At 48.2% G+C, this 20373-nt stretch overlaps 1 protein-coding gene across 8 annotated transcripts in view; it reads right to left on the reverse strand.

Annotated features, from left to right (window-relative positions):
* TRIP13 (thyroid hormone receptor interactor 13) overlaps nucleotides 1-20373 on the reverse strand; it is a 173176-nt gene that overhangs the window by 140007 nt on the left and 12796 nt on the right. For 5 of the 8 annotated variants that reach the window (XM_044294129.1, XM_044294128.1, XM_044294126.1 and 2 more), the window contains one exon: nucleotides 16797-16983. In XM_044294129.1, the coding sequence (XP_044150064.1) occupies nucleotides 16797-16983 (187 nt within the window). The remainder of the gene's footprint in view (nucleotides 1-16796; nucleotides 16984-20373) is intronic. The other 3 variants (XM_044294133.1, XM_044294134.1, XM_044294131.1) reach the window with 1 other exon arrangement.

The following is a 20373-nucleotide window of genomic DNA, read 5'->3' on the forward strand; positions in this document are numbered from 1 at the left end:
GGGTGCAATATACTATATAGATTATATATCATCATGCTTAGAATATATTTATATGTGATCATTAGGGCATGTAATAATCATGAATTATATTCTATTATTTGTATTTATTACTTTTATATATAATTTCTCTTTTTATTCTCTATTCGTTATTTATTATTTGAATAATTATGGACTATTGTGGTGATATATTTGGAATAATGCACTATGAATTTCATTATTTATTATAACATGAATTATTTATATAATTTACCATTTTATGCTTTGTTTTTTGCACAAATATATGGGTTATACGGCGAGGTAATGGAGGATTATTAATCATGATTTATTTATATTTGTATATTCATAAGGATTCCTAATCATGGTTTATTCAGATTTGTGAAAAATGAACTGGGCACTCTCAGGATATAGGGATCATACAGATATTTATTGATGTATAAGACAATAAAAACGACAATAAAAGAAAGAATGTGGCCCTCCTGTTGGAAATCTATGTATAAAACAGCACTTGCTCACTGTAGCTGGCACTCTGAATCTAGATGGGTATTAAAAACTACACATGGCATATTCCTGCAATAAAAAAAAAAAAAAAAAAAAAAAAAAAAAAAAAAAAAAAAATCGCACAATAAAAACGCATACATATCGCAGATGCTGAATGTTCACTGGGAAAACTACAAATGCGAGTTACTCCCCAACTCACTGACAAAGTTCTGAAGCTCCAAGGTAACAGTTACGTGCATACTACGTGGGTCGACTGTAATTACAATGCTTGCTTTGAGTGGTGGTTTTTCTTCTCTAATCTACTCTATAGACTTAGGGGTCGGTTTTAGGGTTTGGGCTCTTTGGCATGGACGTGTCCCTGATCCCATACCCGCTATGGACTTGGGGTCTGAGCCGTGAGAACGGCGTGACCCTTTGCCCCCGTCCTGTTGTCTTGGAATACGAGTATGGCGCAGGTTATGTAGGTGCCTCCCCTAGTGCTGATATACTCCAATAAACCACGTTCACTCCTGCCTTTAAAATGATGAATAGTGACCCTGTGGGGAGTTTATTGGCCCCCTCCTATTTATTCATCTATCTCTATGTTGCTGTGCCCAGTGTTTTTCTCCCCTCCCCATTATTCCTCCCCTCTCCCTGCCAATCAGTGTTCCCATTTGTCCGTGCCTGTCCTTTGTTGTGGCGGGCTGCTGCTGCTCACGTTGCTGGGCTGGTTGTTGCCGGGGCAGCGACGCTTTCGTGGTTGGCCTGGCGACGCGCGTCCGGCCTCGTGGGCGGAGCTCTGCCTGGCGTATCCTCGTGATCGGTCAGGTGACGGTCGCCCTGGTCATTTGGTTTCCATGTCTCCATGGTGGCGGCGCTTGGCTTGGTTTCCGAGGGTGTCGCTTCTGTGACGTGACGGGGACTTCTGGGTTCGGTTGAGAGGACGCAGACTTTGGCGCCCCCTGTCCATACACCGCCGAGTGAGTTGTTTTTAAATTTCACTAATTCATTCACTTCCTTATATGCACACAGGTGATATGATAGTGTTGATGAATTTTATTGTTATCAATTAACTCAGTTATGCCGTCACGGTTATTAGTACGTTTGTACACATTGAATTGCACTTTGTATATCATGTCAGGTGAATCATGTCTTACAAACCACGTTAGTTTTATATATATTGTATATTGCACTACTTACTTTATCATACTTTGTATTGAATAATTGTTACTTTAATTGTTTGCTATGCATTGTGGGTATATATACACGTGTATGACACCTTGTGGTATGCTTGAGAAAGACCGCATTGAGACGGTTGAAACGTTGCACAGAGGGGAATAAAGGATCCACCTTTTTCATTTCATTTGGAGTGCTTTTGGATACTATACTCATTTATAGCCGTCTGAGCCTGCGGCTGAGAGGACTTGCACCCGTATATCTGGTCTTGTGCTGCTGGGGCCTCCCAGAAAATTGTAGATTCACACTGAAGGCATCAACTATGAATTAACAAATGTGGAATTATATACATAACAAAAAAGTGTGAAACAACTGAAAATATGTAATATTCTAGGTTCTTCAAAGTAGCCACCTTTTGCTTTGATTACTGCTTCAAGAGGTAGTCACCTGAAATGGTCTTCCAACAGTCTCGAAGGAGTTCCCAGAGATGCTTAGCACTTGTTGGCCCTTTTACCTTCACTCTGCGGTCCAGCTCACCCCAAACCATCTCGATTGGGTTCAGGTCCGGTGACTGTGGAGGCCAGGTCATCTGGCGCAGCACCCCATCACTCTCCTTCATGGTCAAATAGCCCTTACAGAGCCTGGAGGTGCGTTTGGGGTCATTGTCATGTTGAAAAATAAATGATGGTCCAACTAAACGCAAACCGGATGGAATAGCATGCCGCTGCAAGATGCTGTGGTAGCCATGCTGGTTCAGTATGCCTTCAATTTTGATTAAATCCCCAACAGTGTCACCAGCAAAGCACTCCCACACCATCACACCTCCTCCTCCATGGTTCACGGTGGGATCCAGGCATGTAGAGTCCATCTGTTCACCTTTTCTGCGTCGCACAAAGACACGGTGGTTGGAACTAAAGATCTCAAATTTGGACTCATCAGACCAAAGCAAAGATTTCCACTGGTCTAATGTCCACTCCTTGTTTTCTTTAGCCCAAACAAGTCTCTTCAGCTTGTTGCCTGTCCTTAGCAGTGGTTTCCTAGCAGATATTCTACCATGAAGGCCTGATTCACAGTCTCCTCGTAACAGTTGTTCTAGAGATGTGTCTGCTGCTAGAACTCTGTGTGGCATTGACCTGGTCTCTAATCTGAGCTGCTGTTAACCTGTGATTTCTGAGGCTGGTGACTCGGATGAACTTATCCTCCGCAGCAGAGGTGACTCTTGGTCTTCCTGGGGCGGTCCACATGCGAGCTAGTTTCTTTGTAGCGCTTGATGGTTTTTGTGACTGCACTTTCAAAGTTTTCCCAATTTTTCGGACTGACTGACCTTCATTTCTTAAAAGTAATGATGGCCACTTGTTTTTCTTTTCTTAGCTGCTTTTTTCTTGTCATAATACAAATTCTAACAGTCTATTCAGTAGGACTATCAGCTGTGTATCCATCTGACTTCTCCACATGGCAACTGATGGTCCCAACCCCATTTATAAGGCAAGAAATCACACTTATTAAACCTGACAGGGCACACCTGTGAAGTGAAAACCATTTTAGCTACCTCTTGAAGCTCATCAAGAGAATGCCAAGAGTGTGCAAAGCAGTAATCAAAGCAAAAGGTGGCTACTTTGAAGAACCTAGAATGTGACATATTTTCAGTTGTTTCACACTTTTTTGTTATGTATATAATTCCACATGTGTTAATTCAAAGTTTTGATGCCATCAGTGTGAATCTACAATTTTCAGTCATTAAAATAAAGAAAACTTTTGAATGAGAAGGTGTGTCCAAACTTTTGGTCTGTACTGTATATATATTTTTGATTCGTTATACAATATTTCATATTACTGCACACATCACTTTCGATTAGTATTTTGCACTGTCTTTGATGCCATATTTATGAATTGTACATCTCTTTTGCGGTCTCATTTATGTTCTTATATTTAACTTGGTGTTTGTGGATATGTGTTGGACTTATCATTGATCTAAACACAATGTTGTAATTAGGGCTGCAGCTAACTATTATTTGAATAATCGATTAGTTGCCGATTAATTTCTACGATTAATCGATTAATCGGGAAAAATGACAAAATTACAAAACAGAGGTTTATATGATCTTACTTGAAAAAATATGTTCAAAGGCCATATTAAAACAAATTGTGGACGGCGCAGTTATGGAGAGGGGGATCTGTGGACGGCGCAGTTATGGAGAGGGGGATCTGTGGACGGCGCAGTTATGGAGAGGGGGATCTGTGGACGGCGCAGTTATGGAGAGGGGGATCTGTGGACGGCGCAGTTATGGAGAGGGGGATCTGTGGACGGCGCAGTTATGGAGAGGGGGATCTGTGGACGGCGCAGTTATGGAGAGGGGGATCTGTGGACGGCGCAGTTATGGAGAGGGGGATCTGTGGACGGCGCAGTTATGGAGAGGGGGATCTGTGGACGGCGCAGTTATGGAGAGGGGGGATCTGTGGACGGCGCAGTTATGGAGAGGGGGGATCTGTGGACGGCGCAGTTATGGAGAGGGGGGATCTGTGGACGGCGCAGTTATGGAGAGGGGGATCTGTGGACGGCGTAGTTATGGAGAGGGGGATCTGTGGACGGCGTAGTTATGGAGAGGGGGATCTGTGGACGGCGTAGTTATGGAGAGGGGGATCTGTGGACGGCGCAGTTATGGAGAGGGGGATCTGTGGACAGCGCAGTTATGGAGAGGGGGATCTGTGGACGGCGCAGTTATGGAGAGGGGGATCTGTGGACGGCGCAGTTATGGAGAGGGGGATCTGTGGACGGCGCAGTTATGGAGAGGGGGATCTGTGGACGGCGCAGTTATGGAGATGGGGGATCTGTGGACGGCGCAGTTATGGAGAGGGGGATCTGTGGACGGCGCAGTTATGGAGAGGGGGATCTGTGGACGGCGCAGTTATGGAGAGGGGGATCTGTGGGTGGCGCAGTTATGGAGAGGGGGATATGTGCACTGTTATGGGCATAACAGTGCACAGATCCCTTTCCTCATAACAGTGCACAGATCCCCCTTCCCATAGCAGTGCCATACACAGACCCCCCCTCCTCCCCATAGCAGTGCTATACACAGACCCCCCTCCCCATAGCAGTGCCATAGACAGATCCTCCCCCCTCCCCATAGCAGTGCTATACACAGACCCCCCTTCCCATAGCAGTGCCATAGACAGATCCTCCCCCCCCTCCCCATAACAGCCCCGGCCCCGATGCTTGCATCTTTATATTACCTTTTTACAATGACGCTCCTGTAACAGCCAGGCAGAGCGGACGGCGGCGTAACGTCACTCAATCACGTGACGCACCTGCTCCGCCCACTTCATGAATGAAGGAGGCGGAGCAGGCGTGTCACGTGAGTGAGTGACGTTACGCCGCCGTCCGCTCTGCCTGGCTGTTACAGGAGCGTCATTGTAAAAAGGTAAAATAAAGATGCAGCGACCGCCCGCCCGAATAGCAACGAATCGGCGATTATTCGATAACTGGATTCGTCGACAACGAATCTAGTTATCGAATATAATCGATTAATCGTTGCAGCCCTAGTTGTAATTGTATACAGTGGTTTTAACTTTTTCGGTTTTGCGTTTACTAATAAACTATTTATTTATTTTTATAATTGGATGTACAGCCTCAGTGTGCGACGTTTCAGTTTCTTTATTTTTTGTTTTGTTACCAAAAACGAGATTTTTGTATAACTTACCAGTAAAATCTCTTTCTCGCTCTTTCCTTGGGGGACACAGAAGACCTTGGTATAGCTTATCTCCATAGGAGGCGTGACACTAAGTGAAAACTGTTAAGCCCCTCCTCCACAGCTATACCCTCAGCCTGGAGAGAGAGACTGCCAGTTGCGTGTCCAAGCAGTGAGAAAAGGCAAAGTCCAACAAGGAACCAACAAGCCAACTACCCAACGGGTAACAAAAACTTGGAAAACGTACAGAGAAAAAACAATGAATGGGTGGGTGCTGTGTCCCCCAAGGAAAGAGCGAGAAAGAGATTTTACTGGTAAGTTATACAAAAATCTCGTTTTCTCGCCCAGTTTCCTTGGGGGACACAGAAGACCTTGGGACGTTCAAAAGCAGTCCAAAAGGGGGAGGGACCACAGCACCAAGGTGAAGCACCCGAAAGGCATCAATGAACCGCCGCCTGTAAACCCAGGCGGGGTAAGGCAGCATCTGCCAAAGTCAGAGTATGCACCCTGTAGAACTCAGTAAGGCGTGCAAGGCAGACCTGTGGCCGCCGTGCCCAAATGCACGGCCGAAGCCCAATGCCTCCGGCCCAGGAGGCACCGACCGCTCTGGTGAAAGGAACGGTGACACCAAAGACAGAATCCTGCCCTTGGTGCGGTAACCTCAGCAATAGCCAATCTGATCAAGCGGAGGAAAACCACCCTGGAGTCTGTCAACCCTATGCACAGCCCTCCTGGAAACCCAAGAGGCCGAACGTCTGCAAGAGTCGGAGATCTCCAAGTAAAAACGGCAAGGCCCAAACAACGTCCAAATAGGTGAGGTGTTGAAGCGAAAGGCAAACACCACCTTCAGAAGGAAGGAAGGAAGGAAGAAACGGGATGCAGAACAGCCCTGTCCTGGAAAAGACAAAGCTCGTAACAAAAAAAGGGGCCATTCCGGCACCCGTCAGAGACACGACTGATACGGAACACAACCGTACAGGACAGAAGGGGTAGAGAGAACTCCTGTAACGGCTCCAAGGACAAGATTGGAGCGCCGAGAGTACAGTACAGAGGAACCAAAGAGCCACTCCGAGGAAGAAGGTCTGGACAGGCCCCGAGGGCCGGGGAACGCTGGAAGAGGAAGGACAGCGCCGACACTTGACACTTCAAGCAAAGGAGTCCCAGTCCCAGGTCCAGGCCGGACTGGAGAAAGACAGAACCATGGGGGGGAGAAGGGCAGAGTGGGGAATGCCCAGCTACCCACCGACACCCAGACAAAAAACCCTAAGTCCAACGACAGATCCTGGACGAAACACAGCCAGGAGCGAACAGTAGCGAGCCCGCTGGAGTCACCTGGGCAAGCGGATAAAAACCCAATGTGACCAGGCGCAGACCAGTAACACGGGCAGAAGGGTCGGCAAAACTGGTCCCGTCGGCCTCCGAGCAACGTTGTCCCGTATCCACCCGGAGTGGGGGAGCAGAAGGACAGACGGAAGGGAACCGAAGGGTCCGCCCAGCATCCGCCAGATGCCAGGACAAGACAGGCTAAAGTCCATGCTTATGTAGCCACCACAGGAAGACTATCTACAGTCCTGGTGTGGGAGATCGAAGGACAATCTGGACCGAAGGGCAGTCCCCCCAAGTTACCAAGAAGGTAAGTCTACAGCAGGACCACAGCCTAGAATGGAAAACGCAATCTGCACCCAGCGGGAGGACAGAACGCGGTAGACCCAGCAAGAGGCACACAGCTAATACAGCCAGTGTGAACAAGGGAGACAGTACGAGACCAAAGGAACACCGGAACCATCCACATGAACAACCATGCTCCCCCCAGAGGGGAGGACAGTGAAGGAACAGCCTCTGAAGCCTGGCCGGGCAGAAGCCACATCGGCGTGATCTGTACCGAACGGGGAGCCAAACAGAGCCGGCGAGACAAGGTAGTCGAGACAGAGGCCGGCATCACACCCCCCAACCGAAAGGAGGAGTGGGCAGCAGGGAAGTCATAGGACAGCCCAAAAGCAGAACCCTGCTACACTGAGACGCCAGGTTCACCGCCTCGCAGAAGGCAAATACCCTGAAGAACCCAAGGTGGAAGTCCTCCGGACCTGGGTAATAGAGCATCCAAGAGAAGTTGGGTGATCTACCCGAGAAGAGTGGCCCGAACCTGGTAGCAGATCAGACCGAAGCGTAGAGGGCGCCAAGAGGAAGGACTCATACCACACTGCATCCGAAGAGGAGGAAATGGTAATAGGCGAAGGAACCATAGTCCCGCCAGAGCCAACGAAGAATCCGAGGGGCGCTGCAGACAACAGCACGCATCTAGGAACCACGAACACTTCCCGGGAGGAAGGGCCAACGAAATGAATGAGTACCACCCAGCTCGGTGCAGTAGAGAGCACAGAGCCCTCCGGGTCAGGTGGACAGAACGATCTCTGTAGAGACGAGTGCAAGGCTTGCGGCAAGTAACCCAAGAGAACAAAGGGATGTCGCAGGAAGGAGGGGAAGCATACGTACGAGCAGCCCCGTAAGCAGTGAGAAGGCATAAACGGCCCAAACAACGCACAAGAACGGCCGCTCCCTGCAAAAAAGTCACTCAGAGAAGAGGGCCAGCCACAGAGTGCCCCAGCATCTATGGAAGTGCAAAGTGCAACCTGAAAGGGAGTTATGCATAAGCCTAGCATGGCACGCGATGGAACGTAAGCAGTCCGCCCCGAAAGAGGGGAAATGTACCTGGCAAACTGCAGTCGGCAAGAGTGCAAAGGCCCACCCCAAAAGGGGGTGACGCCTAAGGCCGTACCTACTCCAGAGACATAGGACATACCATACAATCCTGCAGGAGCGCAGGAGGTCCACCTAGTGAAAGGGGGACATGCACAGGGTTATCCTAGCATTAAGAGAGCGTGCAATAATTCCCCCAACACCGAACTTTGTGAGAGTGCAACCACTCCGCCAATGAAGGGGACATGTACAAGTCCAGCACAGCACGTACAAGGACAGCCGTGAATCTCATGAGCGTGCAAAGGTCCGCCCATGGAATGAGGGGTGGTCACACACAAGGCCAGCACCGAATCCAATGGGAGTGCAAGCGTTCCACCCATGTACGGCGCTGGTGCGATGTGTAAACATGACGCCCGCTTGCACGTGCAGCGGGCGTCATGCACATGGCCAGCATCTCATCCAGGGAGAGTGAGAGCACCCTGCCATGTACGGGAGTCATGCACATAGCCAGCAACGTACTGGCGAGAGACAAACACAGTCAGTGAGAATGTGTGTATGTCGCCTGAGGAAGGGAGGCATGCCCATGGCCGGCAGCAAATGCGAATCCAGTGAGAGTGCGTACACCGCCCACGGAAGAGGGGCCATGCACATGGCTGACAGCGGATCCAGCGAGAGTGCAAGCACCCCGCCATGGAAGGGGTTCATGCACATGGCCAGCAACGCACCGGCGAGAGAACAACCACAGACAGAGGGAGTGTATGCATGCCGCCTGAGGGAAGGAGGCGTGCCCAAGGCCGGCAGCGAATCCAATGAGAGTGCAGCATACCACCTATGGAAGGGGGTCATGCCTATGGCCAGCCGCGAATCCAGTGAAAGTGCAGCGTTCCGCCTATGGAAGCGTGTCGTGCACCTGGCCAGCACCGCATCCGGTGAGAGTGCAGATTTCCGCCTAATAAAAGGGGGACATGCACATGATCGGCAACAAATCCAGTGAGAGTATAGCGTTCCGCCAATGGAAGGGGGTCACGCACATGGTCAACCGCGAATCCAGCGAGAGTGCTGCGTTCCGCCAATGGAAGGGGGACGTGCACATGGCCAGTACTGTATCCGGTGAGGGTGCAGTATTCCGCCTATGGAAGTTGGTCACGCACACGGCCGGCAGCGAATCCAGTGAGAGTGCTGCGTTCCGCCTATGGAAGGGGGACGTGCACATGGCCAGCACCGTATCCGGTGAGAGTGCAGTATTCCGCCTATGGAAGGGGGTCACGCACACGGCTGGCAGCGAATCCAGTGAGAGTGCAGCGTTCCGCCTATGGAAGGGGGACGTGCACATGGCCAGCACCGTATCCGGTGAGAGTGCAGTATTCCGCCTATGGAAGGGGGTCACGCACACGGCTGGCAGCGAATCCAGTGAGAGTGCAGCGTTCCGCCTATGGAAGGGGGTCGTGCACATGGCCAGCACCGTATCCGGTGAACCTGCAGCAATCCGCCTAAGAAGGTCATACACAGGGCCAGCCCGCAGCCAGGGAGAGTGCAGTATCCCGCCTGGGAGGGGGGGGGGTCATGCCCATGGCAGGCACCATACCTGGAGAGGGTGACGAATGCTGCCTACAGAACTGACCGCATGCACTTGGCCCGCGCTGCATCCCGGGAGAGGGCAAGAAACCGCCTAAAAGGGGAAATGCACCTGGCAGCGACGCAGGCTGGGAGCGCGAAACCATGCTGCCTATGGAAGGGGGGCATGCAGACAGGCAGCACTACTGCGATGAGGCTGCAGCGTCCTGCGCAGCCCACAAGAATCTGTTAGACATCTGTTTATTCATTATTATTTCATATTTTTTTTTTTTTTTTTATTTAAAACAGCCTCTCTGAGGCTAAAGGGGAACCACCATATAGGGGCACAGATTCTCTTGATGCAAGAGAAAAAAGGGGTGGCCAACCATACAGGCCCATTGGGAGCCGGCCTGCACCCAAAGGGTTAACAGGGAGCCGGCCTGGGGGCCGGCGCTGCGATCCACTGGGGGCGGAGGAAGCCCCAGGCGGGAAGAATTCGCGCCTGGAGAAGTACCCGCCCCCTCCAACAAAGGCCAGAATTTCGCGGCCTAGTAGGCCGTAAAGCCGGGGCCTAAATTTGTGCGGCGCCCGGCCGACCGGGGCCGCATAGTATTATATACCGCCGGGACTGAGGCGGAGCGGCGCATTAAACCGGCCGCGGGAGCCCACCCCGCAGGCCGGAAGAGTCGGGCCCAAATGGAGTGCCGGAATTGCGGCCCCGCAGGCCCGATGGCGGCCCAGCAGGTCATTGCGGCGCCCGGCCGCACCAGAATGTCCATGCCGGCCGGAGGCGAGGTCTGTCAGGAGCGGGCCCCAGGCCCTGAGCAACGCTCCGGTAAGGAGATGGGGGGACCCCGAGATCGGGTGCCCGCGTAGTATCATATACCGGCGGGACATCAAAAGATAAAGGGGGACAGCAGCTGCATGTCCTATGGGGCCAGGAGGGGGAGGGGGGGAGCAGGGAGCAGATTGCCGCCCTGCGGCACCCCAGGGGCCAGCCTAGATCCAGCAGTGGAAGGGTTAAGGTTTGTCCAGGGATTCGAACTCATGACCTCTGCCATCAGAGGCAAGGCATTCACCATCACAGCTATGAAAGCTGTTCAGAGAGGCACAGTATGGGCCATGGGGGGGGGGGGTTAGGCCCGCAGGAGACCGGGTGGTGGTGGTGGTGGAAAGGGGGGGGTCGTAGGGCTGGAGAAGCCAATCTCTCACCATAGCCGTCTTCACCCTCGGTCCATTCCAGCAGGGTCGCCCCTTCAGCTACTGGCACCGTAGTGGCAGGACGCTGGAAGAGGGGCTTGGCGTGCGGGCGACCCTTGCGCTGGCGGGATACAGGGGAGCTGGGCTGCCCTGGTCCACCTTGCCTTCTGTGGGGGAGGCAGCAGTGCGGGAGACCGGCACTGGCGCAGCTCGACCCCGGGAGAAACAGAGAGGTCTAGTGCGACTCTGTTGTCCCTGATGATCTGGAACAAAAAGAAAAGAAAAAAGTAAAAATCAAAATTTAAACAAGGAGAATCAGCCCTGCAGTAGCAGGGAGTGTCTTGCCTCCTTGGACACTAAGCAAAAACTGGCAGTCTCTCTCTCCAGGCTGAGGGTATAGCTGTGGAGGAGGGGCTTAACAGTTTTCACTTAGTGTCACGCCTCCTATGGAGATAAGCTATACCAAGGTCTTCTGTGTCCCCCAAGGAAACTGGGCGAGAAAAGCTGGTTTTGAGTGTGAGCCATCTTATGGTTTAAACAGGCAATAGGACATTGCTGATAGAACTGTATTCAAATTCCACAGAGCTACCAGATTTCTTATTATGGGTTTAATGCTATCGGCTGCTTTTAAAAATCTAGCTATCCAGGGTACATCGTTGAGACAAGTATTGTGCAAGGTCCCCAGGGTTGAGACCTGGACTCTAAGGATATTTGGTGCTAGACCCAAGTCTAGTCCATCTTGCAGGAATTCCAGGATGAGAGGGATATCTGGAGACGACTGAGACTTTATCTACACTTCAGGAAGCAAACTTTTTCAATACTTTTAAAGAGGACCTTTCAATACTGTATAAACTAAAAATTAACTAGATCAGTGGGCAGAGCGGCGCCCAGGGGTCCCCCTGCACTTACTAGTATGCCTGGGCGCCGCTCCGTTCGCCTGACCAATCGCAGCGCACAGCTCATAGCCAGGCTATGAGCTGTGCGCTGCGATTGGCCAGCACTGCAGCAAGGGACACGCCTCCTACAACAACAAAAAATCAGTCAGAGGGAGCGCAGACACCGGAGCCTATATCAGGCGAACGGAGCAGCGCCCAGGCATACTAGTAAGTGCAGGGGGACCCCTGGGCGCCGCTCTGCCCACAGATAGAGTTAGTTTTTAGTTTGTACAGTAGTGAAAGGTCCTCTTTAAGTAAGCCTTATAGGTATTAGTTTTACTGCTAAGAAGTAGGGTTTTCACTACTTTTTCAGATAGGCCTAATCTGAGTAAGATAGATTCCTCAGAATCCACGCTGACAATCTCAGTATTTTGAGATGTGGATGGCAGATTGGACTTTTAGTCAGCAGGTTCTGCTTCTGGGGTAGAATAATAGGATCTTTCTTGCTTAGGGACCGCAGAACCTGAACCAGCCCCTCCTGGGCCAATAGGGCACTACTAGGATCTGGGAATAAGTGGAAATGGAGGGAATGCATAATTGAGATTCACAGACAATGGTGACTAAAGGCATCCACAGCTGTGGGACAATCCCTAGGATTGAAGGTGAAAAAATAAAAGGCACTTTGTGATTTTTCTTTGAGGCAAATAAGACCAGAGTTGGGGTTTCCCCATCAATCCTCGATCCTCTGAAAGGCTTCCTGAGAGAGGGACCATTCGCCCGGATCGAGACTCTGCCTGCTCAGAAAATCTGTCCTTGAATTCAGTAATCACTTTAGGTGTATGGCTGAGAGGGATAATACATTTCTCTCTGCCCACTTGAAAATCTGGTACACTAACTTTTGTAAGTGATTGTGTCTTGCCGCCCCACCGCCCACCCCCCCTTGATTCTAAATGAATGCTGCTGCTACTAGGCTTCCAATATTGCTCTTAGCTTTTTCTAATTGGATGAGAGACGTTTCATGGTGTTGGTCCAGACTCCCTGGAATATTTCCTGGTCTATGTGAGCTCCCCAGCGCTTGCATCTGTTGTCAGGGAAATGGCTGACTTCTGTTCCCAGGATATTCAGTTTTCCAAGTTCTTGTCCCTACGCCACCAATCCAGAGAGTTCTTTAGTTCCCTGGTTACAACAATTGTCTGTTCTAGAGTCGTTTGAGATCTGTTCCAACTCCTGAGAACAAATTGCTGAAGGGGTCTCATATGAAAGTGGGCCCAGGCTACTGCCGGTATACATGAGGACAGGGTTCCCAAGATTTTCAAGCTCTCTCTGATTGTGCAGCAGTATCTTGTCTTTGAGATCTTGCATCTTTTAAGCAGGTAGAACTGCAAATCTTAGGAGATGCCTGGAGCCGGGATGAATTGGAAATGTGGTAGTAGGCGTCTCTTAGATCTAGAATGGCCATTTTAGATTTATTATAGTTCCGAATTTCCCATTTGTTTTCCAAGCTCTGAAACGTTTGAAGTTAGGTAGGATTGTTGATCCGGAGGAAGAAGAGTTTTTATAAACTTTTGAGGGAGAGGAGACTGTAGTTCTATTTGGTACCCTTATTTTATTACACTGGTTACCAAAGGATTTGATATTACTTGCTCTCAGAGGTCTATGAAGGAGCCAAGTCGCGCGCGCGTGCCCCCCCCCCCCCAACTTGGATCGAGTCATTGTTTTTGGGCAGAAGATTCCCCCTTGTTGAGATTAAAGAGGAAACTTTGGCCCCTTCCTCTCTTTACAACTCCACCTTCCAGTCTTGCCTTTCCCCCGTTTGTCATCACGCTGATATTGTTTGCCATGAAAAAAAATGAGGGATCTGTCCGAGGCATTTTCTACGATCTTGTCATGGTCTGGGCAAAACACATATTGACCATGAAAGGGTAGAGAAACAAAAATTTATTTTTAGATGTCATGTCACCGGATCATGCTTTTAACCACAGTACCCGCCAAATAGCGTTGGACAGTACTGCAGTGTGAGCAGAAAGACTTACAAATTCTACAGAGGCATCTGCTAAAAAAAAACTAGTCGCGGAAGACTACCTAATATTTGATCTCTCAGGGTCTTATTTACTAGATGGAGCTCCAACTGCTTCAGCCAAACTTTTAAGGTGCGAGATATTGATGTCGCAGCTACCCCAGGTTTTAATAATGTTGCCGTGGCCTCCCAGGTTCTTTTTAGGAGACTTTCCGCTTTTCTGTTCATGGGTCTTTTTAGTTGGGCCACATCTCCAAAGGGCAGTAGTGTGCACTTTGCTACTTTAGCCACAGGTGCATCCACCTTAGGGATGGTTCCCCAATCTGCACAATCCTCCTCGTCAAATGGGTAGCGTCTTTTAATCCCCCAGGGGATAAAAGGAACCCTTTTCTGGTTTCTGCCATTCGGTCTTAATTTTTGCACCTCATCAGGCACTGGGAATACTGATCTGGGTCTCTCCCCCAGCCCCCCAAAAATTTCTTCCTATACAGATTTAGGTTTTCTAGGAATTTCCATTTGAATAGTTGCTCTAATTGCTTTGATAAGTTTTTCAATATCATCTGGATTAAATAAAAAAAAATCTTTTATACTCCTCATCTTCATCTGAGTCAAACGGTTTTGAGATCTCAGGATCAGACTGATCCAGGTATACAAAATCAGAGTCACTATCCATGGTTGAGGTTTCTCTATATACCGGCAGAGGCTGAAGATAGATCGGACTGCACTTTTTACCAGAAGCCTTATATCTTCCAAGAAACTAGAAGATTACCCTTTAACGACTTTAGCTGTATATTCCTTGGGGCTTGAACCCAGATGAAGGTAAACGTTTAGAACATCTCTCACATTTTCTAGATTTAAGCTTAGAGGAGGACTTCTTTTCTCCCTAAAAAGTACAGCCACAGTAGGGTATCACAGCACAAGAGGGGCTTGAAGTCAGGCTACTCACTGTTCCCTGTACGGTGGCGGGCTCCTGTCCTGAGCCCGCCGCGGTAGGGGTGCTCATGGTGGTAGTCCCACCCACGTTGTCTTAGCTGCTGCTGCTCCACTCTGGAAGCAGGGTATTTTTTGTGGGACACCATCTTTCCCCAGGCCCTGCGCTTTATCCCCATGCCACCTGTGCTTGGGGCCGGGACACAACGTCAGTACGTTCGGCCAAGCCCCCAGCGTCTGACGTCACCACCCGGGGGGAAATCGAGACATAGCATTGTTCCGGCCACCCATACCTCTGTGCATTTAACCCGCCTGGGCCGCCGCAACAGGAAGCTTCACCGGGGACCCCCCTAAATGGGTCCCGGGCACAGGCTTTTGACAGAGGGAGGGAGAGCAAGACCATGGATCTGACCCCCAGCCTGGATATTGGTAAATAAAGTGAAAATTTGCAATAAAAAAAATTAAAATTAAAATTACAAAGTGAAAAAAAGATTCTGACAGAAAACCCATAGCGTCTCCCGGCACCTCTCTGAACTTCCTTCCTCTGGCAGGACATGAAAAACAATGGTGATGGACGGAAGGGGAGGGAATTTAACCCCTTCATGCCCAGCCGTATGGCGCTGGGTGGGTGTTTAAAGACGGTGCCCGCTCCTGCCACCATAGCCACGGGTGGCTGCCTGCTTCTTTTAGCAGTAATGCCGATCGCGGACATTTGACCCCTCAGATGCCGTGGTCAATCCTGACCACAGCATCTGAGCACGCTGAAACCGAATGTGCGCACTTTAGGTGGTGCTCCGGCTCCCCCATGTGGCGCTCTGAGGAGCCAGAGCCTGTGTGCAGCAGCCCCTGTCTTTATGAATGACAGGAGGTTGCTGCATAGTATTTCCTATGGAGCCCTTGCCTGTAATAGGGCTCCATAGCAAAGTAGCAAAATCATTATAGATTCCAATGCAAATGCATAGAGTCTATGTTAATAGCAATCAGATAATTAATTGTTCTAGTTCCCTATGGGGAACTATAAAGAAGTGTAAAAAAAAAAAGTTTAAAAAAACAAAAAAAATAAACATAGTTTAAATAAATAAAAGTTGAAAATGTAATAAAAAGTGATAAAAAAAAAAAAAGTCACATACACCCCAGAATGGCATGAATGAAAATTTCAGATCGCCCTGCAAAAAATGAGCCCCCATACAGCTCCATACACATAATTACAAAAAGTTATTGGGGTCAAAATATGGCGACAAAAAAAAAAAAAAAAAAAAAATTCCCACTTTTAATTTTTTTTTATCACTATCAAAACGCAAGATTTAATCACACATCGAATGTCGCAAATAAAAAACCTGCAAAATTGTGGTGGAATTGCTTTATTTTTTTTTTGCAATGTCACCTCATTTGGAATTCCCCCCCCCCCCCCCCCCATTTCCACTACATCATATGCAATAGTAAATGGTGGTGTTGGAAAGTACAACTTGTCCCCAAAAAAACAAGCCCTCGTATGGCTATGTAAACAGACAAATAAAAAAAAAGTTATGGCTCTGGGAAGGCAGGGAGCGCAAAAAAACAAACAAACTCCGGGCCTGAAAGGGTTAAACCTCTGTGTTCTTCCTGTCCTATCAGAGGAAAGTCCATCACAGGATGCGCTGTCATAAAGACAGCTGGGGAAATCATCCTTGTATTGCTTAGTTTAATTAATAGGGTTTACCAGGCAGAAAATATATGTAAAACTGTTCAGAATGCTGTGAAAAATAAACCTATACTTTTTGACCAATGAACGCTCCCCTACTTCCTTGTCCAGTAAATGTGTGTCAGCACAGGGCCATGTTACTACTGCAGCCAATTACAATTCCTCAGTGCTGGACAGAGTGATGGGGGATCCATGAAGTATGCTTTTTTTTGTTTTTTCTCCCAGCATTCTGAGCAGTTTTACATATACGGGATGTACTTTTAGCTGGAGTCTGCCACCAGGTTAAAGCTGCCTGATCAGAAGACAGTATAAAGTAGTGACAGAGACCCTAATTCCATTGTCTTATCACATTGATTGAGAACTTCCTTCCTATACTGTGCACAGAATGGACGACAACCTCAGCTCTGCAACTGAAACGTGAGTTAAGGTAATTGGTACATCAACAGAATCAGGACCTCTCAGATCCTAAATGGCGTTTTATTGAGAAGAGAACAATTTCTTACCTTTCTGTCCTTTAGCTTAAGCTCTGTATCTACAACAGCCACAGAGTTCACATTTTGCACTAAAAAGGAGTCATCAAATTCCGTCCAGGTGTAATCGCCAAATACAACGTTGTGTCTTTTTAATAACTGCATGACATGAACCGTGACATCTTCTGTTTTTGCTGTGCTGAAGCATGAATACATAAAACTGGTATATTAATAGTCACATAAGCCAAGAAATTGATTATTTGCCAACCACGATAAACATAGCATAAGTACAATCACATTAACCTTTGCATTCCTGGCAAATTTTTTTGTTTTGGAGTTCCCGTTTTTTTTACTCCCAGTCTTCTCAGACAGATCTATAACTTTATTTTTTTTGGTTCACAAAGTTAATATTTCTAATGGCACCATTTAATATTGGATACAATGTAATGGGAAGCTGGAAAAAAATTCCATATGAGGTGAAAAAAAAATCCAGTATGAATATATACTGCAGGCATCTGACGGCTATGGTGCTCGCTCCGGAGCGGGCACCATCTTTAGGGTCCATTCACACATCAGTAGTGTATTGCAGATCCACAATACACCTGGCCGGCACCCCCATGAACTGCTTATTCCTGTCTGCAATTGCTGGGGGGGGGGGGGGGGGGGCGGCAGGTGAATAGCAAGTTGAATATAAGTCCCATGTACCTTGAAAATGGTACCAATGAAAACTACATCTAATCCCACAAGAAAATAAATTAGGCCTCTTTCACAAGAACAATATAGATTGGGCCAGATTTATCAGCTCCACTCCACTTTCACATATGGCTAAAGTCAGTTTTAGCCAAGTCAGATTTATGATCGGCCCTTTAAGACTGTAATAAATGTGGTTTGACGGCAGCAGTTTATCAGTCAGTAAGCAGCTTTACAAAAGTCGCACATCTTTATGAAAAAGTCGCATGTTCTAATAAAAAAGTCTCATAAGATAAGCATGGTCCTCCATGAAATTGCAACTTTTTAGTGACTTTTTAAATAGTCCCAATAGTAAATCTGTTGTCTAGAGATTAATTTACATAAGAAAACACGCCCACTTTCAGAAAACTGGCGACTTTTTCACTCCATTATTCTGACCTGAGCTAATGATAAATCTGGCCCATTCAGTTTTGATGCGTTAAAAAAAAAAAAAAAAAAAAAACGCAATTAGACTTACCGGTAATTCCGTTTCCTTGAATCCACCATGACGGCCCACATTGAGATTGACCCTTGACCTCAGTAGGGGCAGGAACACAGAGTTTAAGAACCCTCCACCTCCTCAGTGCTTTACAATTACCCGAAAGGTGGAACAAAAGTAAAAGGATATTGGATATTGAAATATATATATATATATACACACACACACATATATATACATACATACACACAAATATATATATTTTTATATATTATTTTTTTTGGAAAACTTTTTTTGGGGGGGGGGGGGGGGGGAATAGTATGGGCCGTCATGGTGGATTCAAGGAAACGGAATTACCGGTAAGTCTAATTGCGGTTTTTCCATTTCATCCACCATGACGGCGCACATTGAGATATATCAGATAACTAAGAGGGTGGGGATATCGCCTGTAAAACCCTCCGGCCGAAAAGAGCTTGATTCGAATCCGGAAGATTAAGATGATAATGTTTTACAAAGGTATTAGCGCTTGACCAGGTTGCGACTTTACAGATCTGGTCCAGCGAGACTCCTCCTTTCTCAGCCCAAGAGGAGGCAGTGGCCCTAGTAGAGTGGGCCTTAACATTATCAGGACTGGGCTTGTTCTGAATCCTGTAACAGCATTCAATTGTGGATTTGATCCATCTGGCTATGGAAGACCTAGCTAGTTTCTTTCCCTTATTTTTCCCAGAAAACTGAATAAGGCGATTGTTATCAATCCTAAAATCTTTGGTAGAATCCAGGTAATGGATAACTGTATCCCTGACATCTAGGAGATGTAAATTATCACTAGACCCTGAATACTCAGATTTAGGGATAGAGGGTAGGAAGATCTCCTGTTCTCGATGAAAAGAGGAGACTACTTTAGGGAGAAAACCTGGATCGAGAGTTAGACGGATGTGATCTTTGCTGATCTGGAAGTAGGGTTCTCTACAAGAAAGGGCCTGGATCTCTCCAATACATCTGGCTGAGGTGATTGCAATCAGAAAGGCCGTCTTCAGGGAAAGGTGCTTTAAAGAGATTTCTGACAATGGTACAAAGGGAGGTTTTGTTAGGCCCTCTAGGACGATGTTAAGGTCCCAAGTAGGAGCTCTGGATCTCAGAGAGGGTCTCAATCTTGAAACGGCTCTAAAGAACCTCCTGATCCATCTGTGATTAGCTAGGCTGCAGTCGTAGAAAGAGCTGAGAGCAGAAACTTGGACTTTAAGAGTACTAGGTCTTAGGCCTAATTCCAAGCCGCACTGTAGAAAGTCCAAGATCCTATTGATGGGAGGAGAGGAGGTGTCTGGACGCTCAACTCCTAACCAAGAACAGTATCTCTTCCAGATCTTTAGGTAGATGGAGGAAGTCACCTTTTTCCTACTAGCCCTTAGGGTATCACCTTTTCCGAAAGACCCCTGCTTCTCAACGTCTCGCTCTCAGGATCCAGGCTGACAGCTTGAATATCCCAGGGTCTGGATGAAGAAGAGGGCCCTGGACTAGAATGTCCCTCTGGAAAGGGATCTCCCACGGATCTTCCAGCGATAGCTGTTTTAGAGTGGAGAACCAACTCCTCTTTGGCCATAGACGGGCTATTAGGATAAGAGTAGTTGGTTCCCCTAGGAGCTTCTGGATAACCCAGGGTAGAAGAGGTATTGGGGGAAAGGCGTAGGCCAGCTTCCAATTCCAATGTATTGACAGGGCATCGATTGCCCAGGGTCTGTCCTCTAGGTTCAGGGAGCAGAAGCATTCCACCTGCAAATTTTTCCTGGAGGCAAATAAGTCTACCTCCGGACGGCCCCATCTTTCTGAGATCTTCTGGAAGATATTCCTGTTCACAGATCATTCTCCTGGATCTATTGTCTCTCTGCTCAGGAAGTCTGCTATCGTGTTTTCGCAGCCCCTTAGGTGGATGGCGGAGAGAGATAAAACGTTCTGTTCTGCCCAGGAGAAGATTCTTCTTGCTATCCCACCCAGAGGCCGTGACCTTGTCCCTCCTTGGTGTCGCAGATAAGCCACCGTTGTGGTATTGTCGGACATTATTCTTAGGCGTCGTCCTTTTAAGAGACTCTCTCCTTTTAACAACGCCTCCAGGACCGCGTACAGCCCTCTGTAGTTTGAGGATCTGACTTATCTCGGCTGCCCAGGTACCCTGCAGAAGATGATCTCCTATCTTTGCTCCCCAGCCTCCGAGGCTTGCGTCCGTGATTACCTGAACGGCCGGATGGTTCTGCCACTGTAGGGCTCCGAGCAGTCTTCTTTTTTCTTTCCACCAATCTAGATCTGTTTTTACGGCCTGCGGAATCAGGAAAGACCTGTCTAGACTTACTTGCTTCCCGTCCCAGATACTTAAAATCCAACTCTGGAGCACCCTTGCGTGGCTTTGGCACCATGCAACCGAGGGAATGCAGGCTGTTAGGCTTCCCA

Source organism: Bufo gargarizans, chromosome 5 (genome assembly GCF_014858855.1).
Source record: "Bufo gargarizans isolate SCDJY-AF-19 chromosome 5, ASM1485885v1, whole genome shotgun sequence".
Taxonomy (NCBI): domain Eukaryota; kingdom Metazoa; phylum Chordata; class Amphibia; order Anura; family Bufonidae; genus Bufo; species Bufo gargarizans.